At 49.4% G+C, this 18,272-nt stretch overlaps 1 protein-coding gene across 1 annotated transcript; it reads left to right on the forward strand.

Annotated features, from left to right (window-relative positions):
* Positions 1-7: 7 nt before the first annotated feature.
* On the forward strand, positions 8-2,220 carry LOC309824170 (alpha-globin transcription factor CP2-like; the record flags this gene model as incomplete). Its single annotated transcript, XM_082656903.1, is given in 4 exon segments — positions 8-66; positions 778-1,519; positions 1,523-1,936; positions 1,939-2,220. Coding segments are annotated over 4 exon segments (1,497 nt in total).
* Between the last annotated feature and the right edge of the window lie 16,052 nt (positions 2,221-18,272).

Below are 18,272 nucleotides of genomic sequence, written 5' to 3' on the forward strand. Positions count from 1 at the left end.
CAAGAAGATGCCTCCCTTGGGAACAGCAAGCAAGGCATCTGGGAAGGAGCCAAGCTGGACCAGAATGTAAGGCTGCAGGTGGGGTGACCAAGGAGGGGTCAGGAGCAAACCAGGGCACCAGCTGCCATCTGAGAGGACTTCTGGAGCCAGGGAATGGCTGAGCCTCCAAAGATGGGCCAGTTTGGGATTTGAGCAGGTGACCCAGTGCTGAGAAACAAGGGTGGGGTTGCTGGTCTGCAGAACGTAAGGAGGCCCCCCAGGTGGAGTAGTGGATGGTGGGCAGTGGGTCCAGAAGCTTCTGAGGACTGTAGCCCCTCATTGTGGAGAGGTGGTATAGGATCTAGTTGCAAAGCCAGCTCTGGTAATAGAACTGTCCTCTAGAGGGTGCCAATAGACCGGGTCAGGTTTGGAACTTGCATTGCCCAGGTTCCCACCCCTACTTGCCCTCATTCCCCTCTGCAGACTCGAAGAGGGCTCAGGACGCTGAGTCCTTCTTCAGGGAGGTAGAGATGTACCCCTGGAGTGAGGGGCACCTGCCTTTATTCCTTTCCTTTGTGTGCTGTTGAGGCCAGGGTGAGGTAAGAGTCAAAAGTGAAGCTGGGGTCTTGGATGAGGTCAGAACTTGAGCAGAGCTGGATTAGACTGGGATCAGGCTGGTGAGGGAGGGAAATGGGATCCATGTTGGAGTCAGGGATCCAGCCCTGGACTCATTTACTGGGCTGTACGCTGAGGACCCAGAGGTAGAGCAGACACCCTCCTGCCTGTGTCTTGGGACAGACAGATAAACGGCAGGTGGTTCCCGCAGGAAGGGGCGGGAGAAAAGGTGCGAAAGCGACATGGGAGCGCAGGTGATGTCCAAGCATTGCCCATTTTTAAGCAAGAAGAGTCAAGTTTGCCTCCAGATAATGAGAATAAAATCCTCCCTTTTCAATATGTGCTTTGTGCTGCCACCTCTCCAGCAGTGAAACTCCATGATGAAACCCTGACACATCTCAATCAAGGCCAGTCTTATGAAATCCGAATACTAGACAACAGGAAACTTGGAGAACTACCAGAAATTAATGGCAAGTTGGTGAAGAGTGTATTCCGTGTCGTGTTCCATGACAGACGGCTCCAATACACTGAACATCAGCAGCTGGAGGGCTGGAGGTGGAACCCACCTGGAGATAGAATTCTTGACGTAGATATCCCAATGTCTGTGGGTATAATCGATCCTAGGGCTAATCCAAACCAACTAAATACAGTGGAGTTCCTGTGGGACCCTGCAAAGAGGACATCTGTGTTTATTCAAGTGCATTGTATTAGCACAGAGTTCACTATGCAGAAACATGGTGGAGAGAAGGGAGTGCCATTTCGAGTACAAACCGATACCTTCAAGGAGAATGAGAACGGGGAATATACTGAGCACTTACACTCAGCCAGCTGCCAGATCAAAGTCTTCAAGCCCAAAGGTGCAGACAGAAAACAAAAAACAGACAGGGAGAAAATGGAGAAACGAACGCCTCATGAGAAGGAGAAATAGCAACCTTCCCATGAGACAACTATACTCACAGAGTGTTCTCCACGGCCCGAGATCACGTATGTCAATAATTCCCCATCACCTGGCTTCAGCAGTTCCCATAGCAGTCTTTCTCTTGGGGAAGGAAATGGTTCACCAAGTCACCAGCCAGAGCTGCCCCCTCCAGTCACAGATAACCTCTTGCCGACAACCACACCTCAGGAGGCTCAGCAGTGGTTGCATGGAAACCGTTTTTCCACATTCACGAGGCTTTTTACAAACGTCTCAGGGGCAGATTTATTGAAACTAACTAGAGACGATGTGATTCAAATCTGTGGCCCTGCAGATGGAATCAGACTTTTTAATGCATTAAAAGGCCGGATGGTGCGCCCAAGGCTAACCATTTATGTTTGTCAGGAATCCTTGCGGCTGAGGGGCAGCGGCAACAGCAGCAGAAGCATAAGGATGGAGACTCAAATGGTACTTTCTTCGTTTACCATGCCATCTACCTAGAAGAACTGACAGCTGTTGAACTGACAGAAAAAATGGCTCAGCTTTTCAGCATTTCCCCTTGCCATATCAGCCAGGTCCACAAGCAGGGGCCCACAGGAATCCATGTGCTCTTTAGTGATGAGATGATACAGAGCTTTCAGGAAGAAGCCTGTTTTATTCTGGACACAATGAAAGAAACCAATGATCGCTATCCTATCGTACTGAAGTAGGTGTGGGGCATTCCATCCTCAGTGGCTGCTGCTCCTTTCACCTATTGGGAGCTCCCCTCTTGAAGGGGGTCTCAAATGGAGCTTTGAAGGGCTGCAGGAACCTGACCCATTTGACTGTGTGTGGGCGGGTCCAGGCCTTGGAGGCAGAATCCCAGGCATCTGTGTTGGCCCAAGCTTTTAGGGCGCCCACAGATTACTGCCCAACATGCATTTCTGCAACTATTTCTTATTTAAAATTTCTGGACCCTATTGTTGAATATCAATAGAAACTCCACATCACTTAGAGTGTGTGTAGGGCATAATGATGAGGAGGATTGTGTGATGTTTAATGGAAAGATGTTAAATTTTGTGATATGGAACCATGGCCAAGTAATTTTTTCTTCTAACATAAAAGCAAATATCTATATTCATAAGACTAGATCCTCAATCTTTTTTGCCTCTGAAAACCTCATTAAAGAGAAATACGGAGAAAGAGGAAAATTCTTCTTTTGATTCCCCTGTAATTCTATGACTAATAGTAATTTTAGGTAACATTTATTGCACATTTAGTTGTGTCAGGCAGTGTGATAAATTCTTTTTTTTTTTTTTTTTTTTTTTTTTGCGGTACGCGGGCCTCTCACTGCTGTGGCCTCTCTCGTTGCAGAGCACAGGCTCCGGACGCGCAGGCTCAGCGGCCACGGCTCACGGGGCCAGCCGCTCCGCGGCATGTGGGATCTTCCCGGACCGGGGCACGAACCCGTGTCCCCTGCATCGGCAGGCGGACTCTCAACCACTGCGCCACCAGGGAAGCCCAGTGTGATAAATTCTTTAAGTGGATTATCTTGTTTAAATCCTCTTAATAGCCCTATATGAAGTAGGTAATAATGATCCCTAATTGAAGATGAGGAAATGGAGACAGAGAGTGGCCGAGGAGCTTGCTGAGTAACAGGAAGCTAGCAGCTAGTGACACTGAAATGCAAACCCAGGCCGTCTGGCTCTTACTAACTGCCATCCGTGACTGCCACCCTTGTAGTCCTCTGTGCTTGCCATCGTTTCTTACTGTGGCTCTTCTGGTGAATTGGATGTAACACTGAGCGAGAACTGAGGAATTAACACCAAAAGGGACAAACCACACCTAAAAATTGATGAACAAATCAAGACCTACAAAAAAATGAAAACATAGACACTTTCAAAGCATCATCAGTTACCAGATTCACAGAATTTGAGGTGGTGAAAACTAGGGATTATCTGTAACTCCCCAAATTCACTGTTCTTGAATGACCTTCTCAAACTATTTATTAATGAGTTAGACTAACCTCTGCTTTCTCTTTCCCCTCTCTGCATCTTCTCTTGGTATAGAAAGTTCTTTTACTCATGCAGCGTTCTTTTGTTTGTTTGTTTGTTTGCGGTATGTGGGCCTCTCACTGTTGTGGCCTCTCCCGTTGCGGAGCACAGGCTCTGGACGCACAGGCCCAGCAGCCATGACTCACGGGCCTAGCCGCTCCGTGGCATGTGGGATCTTCCCGAACCGGGGCACAAACCCGTGTCCCCTGCATTGGCAGGCGGACTCTCAACCACTGCACCACCAGGGAAGCCCCTTTGCAGCATTCTTTTATATAAGCTTTACAAGAAATTCATTCCCATTCCGTTTGCATTCTTACCATATACTTTAGTTCTTCCTGATTGTGATTGTGTGCTCTTGTGTGTGTGCATGTGTAAGACTATGGGTCTTTTTTCACATGTAAAGTTTTATCCAGAAATCCCTCTACATGTTATGCTGAGGTGAAAAATGATAATCTTCAAAAGATTCTGTATTGGATTTGGATCTGTGTGTGTGTGTATTTTTAAAGAATTTGATAAAGTTTAAATGTTTTTATACAGAGATTTTTGTTCATTAAAATCAACCTTCAAAAGAAAAAAAAACTGCAGGTGACTTAGGATACACTGTGTTAAGGTAGAGGGGTTACAGGAACAGCTAAGCCAGCCTGGAGGTGGGCAAGAATCTTCCAGAAGAGATGACATGGGCACTGAGTCCTTTAAAATGAGAGAGGGAGGATGGGGTGGTAGTGGTCTTTTGGTTTTGTTTTGTTTTGTTTTGTTTTGTTTTTTATTTGTTTTATTTCTGGCTGCGTTGGGTCTTCGTTGCTGCACGCGGGCTTTTCTTTGGTTGCGGAGAGAGAGGACTACTCTGTTGCAGTGCACTGGCTTCTCATTGTGGTGGCTTCTCTTGTTGTGGAGCACAGGCTCTAGGCAAACAGGCTTCAGTAGCTGTGGTTCGTGGGCTCAGTAGTTGTGGCTAGTGGGCTCAGTAGTTGTGGCACACGGGCTCAGTAGTTGTGGCTCACAGGCTTAGTTGCTCTGCAGCATGTGGGATCTTCCAGGACCAGGGCTCAAACCCGTGTCCCCTGCATTGGCAGGCAGATTCTTAACCACTGCATCACCAGGGAAGCCCCGGTAGTGGTTATTTTAAGTCATTTGAAGCCCAGTGGGATTGTGAGAAAACCTAATATGTTCTGGGGACTGTCAGCGGTTTGCACAGGGCTGGAGAAACGGGCAGGGACAGACCACGAAGAGCTTTGTCTGCCAGGACACAGAGGCAGACTTTATCCCAAGAGCCTGAGGAGCCCTTGAAAGGTGCTAAGCAAAGAGAAGAGTGAAGTAGTCAGTCTGGGGTCCTTGTGGCCTCAGAGCACCCAGCAGGCAGGGGCATGATTGGGCCCAGGCTCAGGCTGGAGAAAGAGAACAGATGTCAGCCCCTGGGCATCTGCCACAGGAGTCAATGGGCTCGCCAGGAAGCACGAGGGTGTGGGGCAAGGGATGGGGGCAGAATTCTGGGGACAGGAGGGTGACTGAGAAGGAGCAGGTGAGGAGGGAGATAGAAACCCAGACACCAGGCTGCCAAGAGGACACTGGAAGCTCCGGGAGGCTGTGGCCCCAGAGGTGAGTGCTGAGGGGAGGCTAGCCTTGGTGAACTGGCTGGATGGAGGTCGGTCACAGCACTGAAGAAGTGGAGGCTGAGGCGGCAGAAAGTTCAACCATGGAGAGAAGACAGGCAGCAAGAGGGTCAGCGAGGCTGGGCACTAGGGTCAGAGGTGGGTCTAGACAGAGCCTGGGGGGATCTCCAGGTCCAAGGGGGATGGTGCAGGCAGACAGGGAATACCCGGGGTCCTGTCTGCACAGGGTGGGCTCTGAGTAGGGCCGCCAAATAAAACGCAAGACATTCAGTTTTGAATTTGAATTTCAGAGAAACAATATATGCAATATTTGGGACATACTTATGCTAAAATATTACCCATTGTTTACAAACAAAAAAGGAAAAACAAACAAAAAATTACCCATAGTTCCTCTGAAATTCAAATTTAACCAAGTATCCTAGCTCTGGCTTCAGTGAAGACCCCGCCAGATGCCTTGCACATTTACTTGGGTTTGAGTCCCAGCTGGGCATCAGATTCACTGCCCAACCCTGGCTCAGTCCCTGCCCCTGAGCCTCTGTTTCCCTACCTGTGAAATGGGGTTGGAGGGTATGCAGTCCTCTCACCCCACTACTTTTGGCCTCTAGAAAGGAGCCAGGAAAAGGTTTACAAAGGCAGCAGCAGACCATTAACTCAAAAACTAATTTGATTGAAATGATAAATCAGTTGAAATGAATTGGTAATATTAGTGTGCTACAGGGCAATTTTTGCAGACTCTGATGTATCTTTAGGCATTTGGTCCCTCTTTCAGAAGTCATTCAGTTTTCTTATTTTAATTTTGCCTGCAATACACTTATTTTGCTAGTAAATAGGTTGGAAAAAACCCAGTGCTCATCAACCTCCCCTTTCTTACTCACTACACTAAAAATCTTTTAATGTGATCTAGTGATTGGGGACATTAATGTTCAACCTAACTGAAAATTTAAATGTTTATGAACACATAGCCAAACAAGTCAAGCAGATATAATTGTCCATCATTGGAGTGGAAAGTTTTAAAAAATGGAAAAAAGACTCAGATTCTTTTCTTTTACTTCTTCTATTACCTAAAACAGAAATAAGTGAAAAGAGCATTTTCCCTCCATGACAATAACTACAAAAATTCTGGTAAGTTTCTTTCTAATCCTTTTTTTTATGTATACACAGACACACATTCTCCTCCCCCGCCCCACACTTTGTCAACAATAAGTAGAAGGAAACTTCTATAAAGTTTTGTAAAGTACTTTTTTCACTCAAACATTAAGAACATCTTTTCCATGCCAGTAGGTCCACATCCATGTCATATATGTGGCTGTACAGCACAGAATTGTCTCCAATTTTAAATGTATCCAACTCTTTTCTGTTATGAATAGCATGGGACAGACACAATTGGCTGAAACCCAGTTAGGAATAAAAATGCAAATAGAAATTTTAAAAAATCAGAATAAAGAAAAATGCCCAGATACACTAAAACTTCTCTGAACTTCCCTCAAATGCCCCCCAAAGTATCAATGTGTAAAAAATGAATCATTTCAACTATTTATTTCCACTAACATGCCATTTGATTAACTTATTTATCATGTAAACTGGCTTTCAGTCAAATTGTTTTCCACTTGGGATTTTCCAGACTTTTTTTTTTTTTAAGAACTTTTTTTTGGGGCCACGCCATGCAACCTACGGGATCTTAGTTCCCCACCCAGGGATCGAACCCATGCCCCCTGCAGTGGAAGCATGGAGCCACAGAGTCCATATAACTCAGGCACTGTGGTATCAATCAGTAAGAAATGAGCAGCTCTGGTTGAAGGAGCAGGGAGCGGGGTGGGAGAGCAGTGCCTGTACCTGGACAAACCCTGGTCTCTCTGAAATCACCTGACATCTTGAAAATTCTCAGACTGCTCAAAAAAGAAAAGACCCTTAATCCTCACCCAGGTAAGTGTCCCCTTTCAAACTCAAGTAGGGAACCCGAGATTCAGAACAAGGTAGCAACTTACCCAAGATGACCCAGAACTAGAACATCCAGATCTGCCCAGGAGGCCAGGGACCCAAGCTAGGAGAACTGGGGGCTGGGTGGCTGGGCTGGCGAGGGCTGGGGGCACAGTCAGGACCCAGGATGGTCTTTAACCCTGACACTCTCCAATGACCAGACCCTCCCCCGAGCCCAGGCTCTCATCCTTCCTTCTCAGAGTCATACGTGGGCCTCCAGGGAAGAGTGGACAGAGACTGAGGCAGACAGGGTCAGGAGGTACCACCACTTGCCCAAGGACAAACATCCTATAAGTCATGGAACCAGAATTCAAACCCCGTCTGCTCCTCTCTAAAGTCCTCATCAGGCTACCTAATTTGGCATCAGAAACCAGGCATAGAGCTCAGGCCTGTCACTTTCTAGTATGAGCTGGAGCTATCAGGGAAGGCTTCCTAGAGGAGGGGGTCTCATTGACAGAAGAAGTTGGGAGATGACACTGAAGAAATTTGCATGTGTGAGAAGCATTTGTATCTTTGTATATATCTGTATGTGAACATATGTGTGAATGAGTAGGTGTGTGTGTATATGTACGTGTCTATGTCTGGTCTTGAATGTGAAAACCTCTCTGTGGACTCACTGTCTCTCTCTCTCACACACACACACAAACACACAAGAGTCGTGCACACACGAGCATGCGCCCATTCCTCTGGGTTAATATTTTCCTGCCTGCGTCAGCACGGTGCCCGTCAGCAGGCCACTCACTGCAGAAACGTGCCCTATCTGATCTGGAACAGGGGGCTGAGTGTGGGCAGAGAGCTTATCTCAGCAACCCCAGGCAAGCTACTCTCTCTCCACTGTCCTGCTCAGCCTGAAAAAGGAGGCGCGCCCAGAGGGCCTGACTACCGGGGTGTGATGTGACTACGCCATCGCCCCAATCACACTGGCGGCTCCCCGAGTGGAGCCGTCTCCCTACCTCCTTCCAGGTGGGCAAGGTCGGCTGCTCCCTGAGATACCTTCCCTACCTGTCATCTCTGCCCAAATCTGGAGGCCTCTCCACACATATATATGTTCCACTGAGGACAAAGAGAGAATAGAGACCCCGAGGAAATGCTCACAAGGTGCCCCCCTTCAGCAGGAAAGCAGCTCTGAAATGACCGTGTTAGCCTGCGGGAAGGTGGGATTTGACTTACAGCTTTCCAGGAACACAGTGATTGCCCAGGGGGCTGTTCAGAGGTCTGTGTGGGCAGGGACTTGGGCCCAGGCACCCACAGGCATTGAGCCCAGGAAGGCTTGGTGGAACACAGGGGCCCAAGGCGAGATGGGGCCTTCCCAGTTCCCGGGCCTCTCCCAGTATCAATGGAGGTTCCTCTCACGCCCAGGCTGGTCCCCTGCAGTACCAGCTGAGCCAGATTGGACTGAGCAGGTAGACACAGTCTCTTCTGCTCTCGGTATAGCCGAAGGTCCAGCCTGAGTCAAGCCCAGGTGTCCTGGCTCCTAGCCCGGCCTGAGGATGCCCTAATGCATCTCTGCATGGGAGAGACAAGGATGGAGCGTACAGCGAGGAGGACCACCCCAGCAGTGTTGTTCCCCATGGTGCAGAATTAGCAGCAGTGACTGCAGAAGGGGTGGTTTAATATGACGGTGGTTGACATTGTAATTGGATGGAATTGCAGGAAGGAAATGAGGACATGTTGCTGAGTGAATTTAGAAGAGTCAGCAGAGGTTGGGGGAGAGACCCTCCCGAGACAGAGTACAACTTGTTCAGCTCTGGTGATGGTCTAGGTGCCTCCATTGCCCTGTCCCACACCAAGGAGGGTATCCAGAGAGCTGGTCTTGTCTTCTGGGCTTCCCATCTCATCTGGCTGGGGGCACTAGATCGGCCCTCATCTCCCCCGCCCCACCGTCCGTAACAGGGCCAGAGGCCTTCCTCTGCCTACAGCTCTGAGCTCTCCTCTTGATGTCCCTCAGCCCAAAGACTGGGCATCTTTGGTCATGTTTCCATGGCAGGAGAGACAAGGATGGAGGGCAGGAAGGCTTGACTGATTACAGAGTGAGTGGAGTTGGAAGAAGGGCTGCCTATGTCTGCCTAGGCTGACCCAGAGAGCCTGCCCCGTCTTGGGGACAATGCGCTATGTTTCAGTTCCAAACAAGGATTCCCACCAGCTACGTGGATATCAGAGGAGCTGAGATGGAGGCGGTGGACTGGACAGAGATGAGTTCCCAGCAGTCAGGCCAGCTCAGATGCCCAAGCCTAACGCCTGGAAGCAGGCTCCATACCCCTTTACAGCATTTTTAAATGAAAATTTCTAACATGCACCAAAGTAGTGTATGAACCTCCACATAACCTTCACCCAATAAAATCATCAACCTTTTGGCACTCTGGTGTCACAGATGTTTTGGGGTTTTTTTTCTTTTATGAAGTATTTTGAAACAAATTCCAGCTATTATGGCATTTCACTCCTGCATTCTTCAGTATTCATCTCTAAAATCTATGAACATTTACTTACATAATGACTATCCCATGCCTAACAAAATGAACAATTCCATGGACTTACCAAGTACTCACATTGTTTCCAAATATCTTAATTTGTTGGTTTGTTCCAGTCAGGATCCAAACACATTGCACTGGGTTAAATGTTTTCTTAAACATGACCCGTTCCCCTTTCTGTTCTGTTCACATTCTGTTCCTGTCACTGTCACTATTGAGTACATGTGGTTCCATAGGAAGTCACAGTTCTGGGTTTGTGTTTGCTTCCTTGTGGTATCATTTAACTTTTCCTCCATCCCCTGTATTTCTTAGAATATATAGGAAGTTAGCTCTAATCATGTAATTTTATTTAGGATCAATTTGGGGGGTAGGAATCCTTTGTGGACAGTTCTGTGTGCTTCCTACTGTACTTCATCCAGAGACACATAATGTCTAGTTGCCCCAAGCTTAGTGATGCTGACCCGTCAGTGGGTTCAGAGGGTGGCAGCCTGATCCCACCACTGTCAAGTTCCCCATCAGCCATTCACCTTCTGGTTTCATCCTTTGATTTCTGCCTAAATCAATATCAAAAATCCTTCTACAGTAAAACATTTTAAAGGAGAAGCTCTGAGCAGCAATTTCTTAACCCACAAGTAAACAAGAGTCAGGGCTTCCCTGGTGGCGCAGTGGTTAAGAATCCACCTGCCAATGCAGGGGACACGGGTTCGAGCCCTTGTCTGGGAAGATCCCACATGCCGCAGAGCAAGTAAGCCCGTGCGCCACAACTACTGAGCCTGCGCTCTAGAGCGCGTGAGCCACAAGTACTGAGCCCGTATGCCACAACTACTGAAGCCTGCACACCTACAGCCTGTGCTCCACAACAAGAGAAGCCACCGCAACGAGAAGCCCACGCACTGCAACGAAGAGTAGCCCCCGCTCGCCACAACTGTAGAAAGCCCGCGTGCAGCAACGAAGACCCAACATCGCCAAAAATAAATAAAATAAATAAATTTATTTTAAAAAAAAGAGTCTAATAATGGTGGCATCTCAGGTACTGAGTTAATCAGAGCAAAGAGGGAGTCCAGATCAGGGATGCTTCATGAGAAGAAGAAAGAGTGCGGTGGTAGCAGAAAGGAGCAGTGAAAACCTCAGGGACCTCCTGGCTGGGAGCCTGAGTGTGGGGCTGTTTTGGGGTTTGGCTGTTCAGGGGTGGTTCCCCCCATCCAGGTAGTGAGCTCTGGTTCCTAACTCAGACTTTATAGACAGCAGACCTGAGCTTGAATCCAGTTTGGCTTCTTAATTGGTGCTGGGTGCCTTTGAGCAAGATATTCAATTGGGTGTCTTCATCTGTATGATGGAAATACTAATACTCACCTCGCAGTGTTTTGGGAGAATGAGTTGGTGGGGAGTAAACACTCTGTGGTGGAGAGGACGCCTCTTTTTTTTTTTTTCTTATTCGTTATCCATTTGATACATATTAGTGTATATATGTCAGTCCAATCTCCCAAGAAGATGCCTCTTCGAGGAAAGAAACCCCGTCCCTTCTGCCCTGATTGACTCTTGCCTGACTCCAGGACCAAAGCTAGAAGGGCTGCGGGGCCTGGGGATGGGGTAGGAAAGGATACCATGCTCATTCCACAGGCAGACAGCAAAACCAAAGCCCACGGACTTCCGCCCAGATCTCAAGATGCTCCAGCCAGCTGGGTGCATCTGGTCTCCAGCGCTTCCCATTACAGCTCAGCCGCTCAGCTCTTGGACTTGACTTCCCGGTTGCCGCCCCCCAACCCAGGGTCTGGGGGTGGGGCTTGCCCCAGGCACCGGACAATTGCCAGCTCAGTCAACAGGCAGTCAGGTCCAGGGGTGACAGGGCCTTGAGCAGGCAGCCTCCTGGGGATGCCCCAGCCTGCACAGGATGTTGTGCAGAGCAGGTGCACAATAAATGTATGTTAAGAGAACTGAGCTCCGCCTGCCCCGAGTGGGAGAGAAATAGGCTGTCAGGGAGGGCAACTAGGCCTATGGGTGGGGTGGGGTGGGGTGAGGGGAAGTCTTGGGCATCCCCAGGAATTCATGGCTCGGAGACCCTGAGCCCTGGGGCGAACAGCCGGGAAGGGAGTACAGCCGGGAGGTCCTCACTCCGGCTCTAGTTCCAGGCTGTTCCTTTCCTGCTCCACCTGCAGCCCTGGCCCCCAGTTAGCCTCTCAACTGCTTTCCACAGCAGCTGAGGCAACTTAGCCCAGGCTTCAGGGGGGCGGTTGAAGGAGAGGGGATGTTGAACCCCATCCCCCTCCCAATCACACCCTTTTTGCAAGACTCATGAGACAGCGCTAGCGACCGCTGATGGCGGCCTAAGCTGACGCCTTCGGCCAGAGTCCATAGGAGGCACCCCCCAGGAGCCCCCTCCTGCCCCGCCCCACGAGGGACTGGCTGGGCCAGCCTTAGTCCCAGGGTCCTGCTCTTAGGAGGGACGCACGGCTCCATCCAGCTCAACCCACACACCTTCGCTGTGGCCTCCAAGTTTTCTGTTCCACGTCACCTGTGCTGCTTCCTTTCTTGTTTTGTTGACTTTTTGCTGTCTGTTTGCTCTGGCTAAGCCAACAGCCCCAGGATGAGAAGTCTGAACTCAGGGCATTTGAGCCTGAAAGACAGCAAGCTGGGAGTGGGGCGGGAGGGAATGAGAGAGGGAGAGCTGTGTGCTGGTTCCCAACCTCGGTCTGGGGGAATCTGCTGTTCAACCCCTACAGGCAAGCCGGGTTGGGAGGGGCCAGGATGGATGGACAGACTTTCCCAGGCTCACTGCAGGCAGGTCTTGGCTTGTAACGTCAAGTTGTTTTGAAGTTCAGCCCCAGAACTCTAAACACCTCATTTTACCAGGAGGTTTGAACACCCCTTGTAGAGAAGAGGGCAGGTTCTCTGGAAGTTGTTCCCTGCTTTCAACCCCTCGCCCTTCAACCAAACATTCCCCTTGTGAAGCCCCCAGAACCAAGCCTTCCTGACTTTTCAACACCTCCATGAGACTCTGTTACCCAACAGCCTGTGAGGTGGCACCACAGGGATTGCTGCCCCTCCACATTTTACAACGGGAAACTTGAGCCTCAGAGAGGGTAAAGGGACCTCTCCAAAGTCAATAAAAGAGCTTGGGGTAGAACTCAGGCTTCCTGGCTCCCAGCCCAAGCTCTTTGCCCCACTTCAAGCATCTCTCAGATCATGGAGCACGATGGGAAGGCGGCACCAAGCCCCGGGTGCTGCGTCAGGGGCCAGCACACCCAGACGCGGCTACACACGCACACTGCATGCCAGCACACATACCAGGGGCATAGGCAACCTGGGGACGCCGTGCTCTCCCCATATCCCAGCAGACCAGACACCACTCGGACCCTTATGTCCTTCCCACCCACAGAGGGAGTGAGAGGACGCTCTGGCTGGATGCCCACACTCACTGCTCCTGGCCTGCCTGTGGTCTGTGGAGCATGCCTGCCCTCTCAGGGTTAGGATGGGGGAGCCATCCTGGCCTGTAGCCAGGGGCTTAAGGGATAAGCTCAGGGAAGCTGCTGCCATCAGCACGGGTTTAGAGTGCCTGGCATTGTCAGCTGGTCCAGCCAAGCCTTCCTTGGGGAGAATGAGCATCATCAGGGAGATTCCTCACCTGTCTCCCACCCAGGCTTCCTTCTCTGATGGCTCACCACGCTCCAAAGCCGCATCCCTCTTTCAGGGAGACACCTGAACCCGTGCACACGTGCCCTCAGAAGAGCTATGTGTTCACCAACCCCCAGTCTCCGTGGGACACCCTCCACACCTGTGGCCCACATCTTTGGACATCCCACATGGCCTGTAGGCACAGTGAGACATGAGCACACATCTCAGACTCAGGCATGTAACACAGCGTGTACCCCCATATGGAAGAATACACAGTTCCATTCTACATACACCTGCTGCCCCAACCTGGACCATGGTCACGTGAAGGTGAGGGGTGAGTCACCTGCCAACCCGTGGGACCTGCTGAGCCAGCAGGATGGGAAGCCCTAAGCTGAAGGCTGTGGCCTTGAGGGACCAACACCCCATGTGGGGCCCACCCTGCCACCAGCCCACAGTACCCCAGTAACACTCCACTTCCACCCTTATTATCTCCTGCCCACACCCTCAGCCAGAACTCATGCCAGAAAGGCACCTCTAGTCCTTTCAAATATGTATATATATACATCAGCAGCTGAGCTAGCTGTCTGTCACTGTGTTGCCTCAAGGGCTCCCACCAAACTTCTGCTGTTAAATACAGATGCCCAAGGAGAAAAACCATGAATCCAGCAGGACCCATCCTCTTTCCTCTCCCCATCCAAACCCAAGCCTCCTATCTGTGCCTCCCCCATGGAAGCCCTTCCTATTGATGATCATTCACATCTCTTTCTCCTCTTAACTTGCGTACACTTGAGTCAAGAGCCCCACTCTGGGCCCAGACAGGCTCTGTCCCACCTGTATATGCCTGTTCAGGAGGCTGTCCCTGAGACGGGGAGCTCGCTGAGGGCAGAGGGAGAACCAGGTGGCCAGAGTAGCCCAGGTGAGTGTACTGTCCACCAGATGAAGGAAGCTGGTAAGCTCCTCATACACCATTATCAGCAAGTCGAGTCTTGCTGGGTCTGAAGAATGTCCTCAAGCTCCTACCATCTGCCAAGCATATCTGTAAACACTGATCCACTTTGTACATGCATTAATATTAAGAAACATCACTCCAGGTCTCGTTATCTTTCACGTCTGAAAATATGTCGTGGTTAAGAGTGTTGCCTCTGAAGCCAGACCCCTGGGTTCAAATCCCAACTCTGCCGCTTACTAGTTATTTAATCTCTCTGGGCCTCAGTTTCCTCATCAGTAAAAGGGAGGCAATAACACATGTGAAGTGCTTGGGAGAGGGCCTGGCCTAGGGAAAGTGCTGAGTTTGCTGCGACTGTTCTCCCTCCCTCCACTAATCTAGTGCCTTATAAGGTGTCCCTAGCAATCCAGTCTTCGCACAACTTGCCAACATGATCTAAACACAGATCCAGTGGGGTCTCTCCTGTACTCAAAATCCTTTTGTGGCTCCTCATAGCCCTCAGGATGGTGTCTGGCTCCTGAGCCCTGCTCACAAGGCCCTTCACACCTGTTCCAGTGCTCCAGCCTCACCATCTCCCCTCTCACTCTGCCCTGAATACCTGGACTCCCCTGGACCCTCTCTGCCTGAACCCTCTGTTCCACGGTGTGCTGGTGAATGCTTAACACCTGGCTTTCTAGAAATAATGTGTATTTCTATATACGTACACAAATTTATCATACATTTTATTGGTACAAAGCTGTGAAATAGCACACAATTTACAAATACTACTAAAATATACAGTATTCTTTATTGTAAATTCTACAGCATCAATTGCTCTGTAGAATTCTCTCTTCGATTTTTGCCAACCCTTAACATCTGTAGCCAATCTGTGGTTGCAGTTCATCCAAGATCTGACAAAATCAGATTGTGAACAAATGCTTGATTACTATTCAATTCTGCAAAAAGTCATTCACATCATTGACTAACGAGCATAGTCCTGACCTTAATGTTGGCTGATATTTTCATTTACATTAAAGAGTAAGACAAAAGTAAAAGAACAACGACACGTATTTGAAACATCAGTCATTCACCAAAGATACGTGACCTTTTTTGCTGAATTGGATGACGGTCTTCAAATATTGGAAGAATGTTTCCTCAAGGTTTTGTGCTATTCACAACGTAACGGCCATAGAAATGACAAACGTTTGTTTCATCTGTGTTAATGTTTTCTCCATCGCTTTCTTAAGTCTAGACCAGAGGTCAATAAACATTTTTGTTACGGGTCAAATGGTAAATATTTTAGGTTTCGTAGGGCATACAATCCCTGTTCAACTACTCAGCTCTGCCGTGGCCGCATGAAAGCAGCCACAGACAGTACGTAAACAAATGCACAAGGCTGTGTTCCAATACAACTTCATTTGTGATAGCTGAATTTTGAATTTCCTCCTGTCACAAAATATCTTAACTATTAAATAATATAAAAACCGTTATTAGCTCACAGGCTGGATTTGACCTGCAAGCTGTAGTTTGTTAACCCCTGGTCCATGCAATCAACAAAACCATAAATTAAGCCCTGATGTGTAGTGTTAGTTTATTTCAATGATGCAGAGAATGCCCTGGCGGTCCAGTGGTTAGGACTCTGTACTCTCACTACCAAGGGCCCAGGTTCAGTCCCTGGTCGGGGAACTAAGATCCCACAAGCTGCGTGGTGCGGCCAGGAAAAAAAAAAAAAATTTTTTTTCAATGATGCAAATACTACCACCATGACTGTTTATAAACTACCAACGTAGAGCTAAGCAGCCATACACCGTTAGGTAGTTCCTCCACCCAAGGATTCAGTAGATATAAATAACTTCAAGAGCATAAAATGTAATAACAATTAGGAAGGAATGTTTCATTAATTATTACCTTTGTTTTAAAAATAATGTCTGTGATTATACATTTATACAATTTAATTTTTCATAATGTCTGTGTTTAACAAGCGGTTTGCCAAATTCCTGAAAATGTAACAATTGGCCCTTGTAAGCTTATTGGAGTGGCTTCAGAACCTCTGCCTCTGTCTCTGAACCAGGCTGTCCCCCATGGCCTCCCTGGCAAACTCCCACTGACCCTTCCAGGCTCAAGGGTCTACGTTACCTTGGCCCTGACCTCCCCTGGGCTTCTCTGAGCTCCCACAGCCATGTGGCCCTCTCACGTAGCCAGTAAAGGCAAAGCTACCTCACTTATTTTCCTGCCTGTTTTCCCCTGAGGGGGGACTGAGCACAAGGACCAACAATCTTGTTCACCTCTGAATCCCTAGAGCTTAGAAAATACCTGGCAAGTAACAGGTGCTGGACAAATATTTATGGAATGAAGCAAGGAAGGGCCGAGGAGTCTTGAGGAAGGACCCTGCAGCAAAGAAACAGGATTAGGGAAGTGGGCTGATGAGAGAGGCTTAATCCAGGAGTTCAGAATGTCTGGGAAGGCAGGGTCAGAATGTTGCCTAGTTGCTGTGGGCACCTTTGGGTGGGGATATCTGGTCAGGTGACTTATATCCTAAAGCATCACTCTGCCCCCAACAGGTCCAGGCTCTCCACTCTCCACCTCACTCAGCCCAAATTTCAACGGAGTTTTCTCTTAGCTCCCCAACACTTCAGAAGGAATTTATAAGGGAGACTCCCTGGTCTTTGGTGACCAGATCAGGAAACACTTTGTCTTTGGTAGACGAGGACCAAGGAGATTCTCCCCATTTCACAGAGAAACAACCGCAGTCCAGGGCTGGCAGGTGCCTGAACCAAGGCTTAGATATCCCAGGGCTTCCTCTTCAACTGTGAATCCCCTAAACCCTGGCTCAGAGCTACAGGCTACTTTGTTCCCCGGGTCATCCTATCTCCCTTGCCTTCGAACAAAACAGCTCTCTCCCACTGGGGCTGGGTGGAATGACTTTTCCCCACCCTCCTGGGAAGCAGTCCAAGAAGAGGCACCTCATCCTCCCTGATCCACCATCATCTGCCCCCGCTGCAGTCTCACCTAAATCCTTCCTGCTTTCATGACACCGCCTTTCCTTCCCAGAAAGGAACCTTGGCTCCCACCTTAGAAGTGACCTCACCAAGGGGTAGCTCTCCACCCCCGGCCCTTCCCCAACCCCACGGCAGAGCCAGGACCTAGCCCAACCCAGCTTGTATCTCTGCATTTCCTGAGGGCCGTAACCAGGCCAGGTCAGCTGACCTGCTGGAACCACCTCTCCCATCTTTGACCTTTGCCTGGGATCCACCCTCGCCTACCCCCTCTCCACGACACATACACACACACCCCATCCTGGGGCCCAGGCTCCACTGTCCACCTGTCCAGACTCGCTTTCTGTCCTGCTGGCTGACACACCCAACCTAGCTAGTGCCCTGTGGTATAGACTGTCTCACTCAGGTCAGTGAGAGGAGAGGTCACCAAAAGCCCCAGTGTTATGAGTGGGCAAAATGAGGCCCCCAGAGGGCCTTGAGAGTGTGGACCCTGAGAGCCGGCCCAAGGCCTCAGGGTGGGTTAGTGGTAGGGACAAGACTAGATCCAGGGCTGGGTCCTATGCATAGTCTCCCATCCCTGCACAGGATGGCCTCCTTGCCATGGACAGCCACTAGCCAGGAGACTCAGAGGGTTCCCCGGAGGAAGCTGGGGGTACCAGAGGAGTCAGAGGCCAGCGTCAATTCTAGCAGAGGACAACCTTGCCCTGCAGAATTTTGAGAAGTTGGATACCTTTGACATCACTCCCAGCTCAGTGCTGAGGGGAAGAAAACAGACCAGCTCACCCAGTAATCAGTGTTCCTTACCAGTGGCATACTACACGGGGGTGGGGTGGGAGCAGTCCTCCCTGGGGACAAGCAACAGGGGGTGCGTGACCTGCAGAGAACTGAAAAACCACCGAACTGACTAAAAGTCAGTCTGCTTATTATCAGCAGCAGCAGCAATTCTAAACGATGTCAATAATAAAATACTTCTTTCAGAAAGAGTGGATCACTCACGTTGCCCCTCACTTAGTACACCACTGTTCCTAACGACACATTCACTCCCAAATTCTTACCTATCAAATTCACATTATTTCTTAGATCATAAGACGATTTCATCCCCTTTGGAGAATCTATGGATCCTTCAAGGGCATCTTTTTTC

This window comes from Grampus griseus (assembly GCF_964374135.1).
Source record: "Grampus griseus genome assembly, chromosome: 6".
NCBI classification, from domain to species: Eukaryota; Metazoa; Chordata; class Mammalia; order Artiodactyla; family Delphinidae; genus Grampus; species Grampus griseus.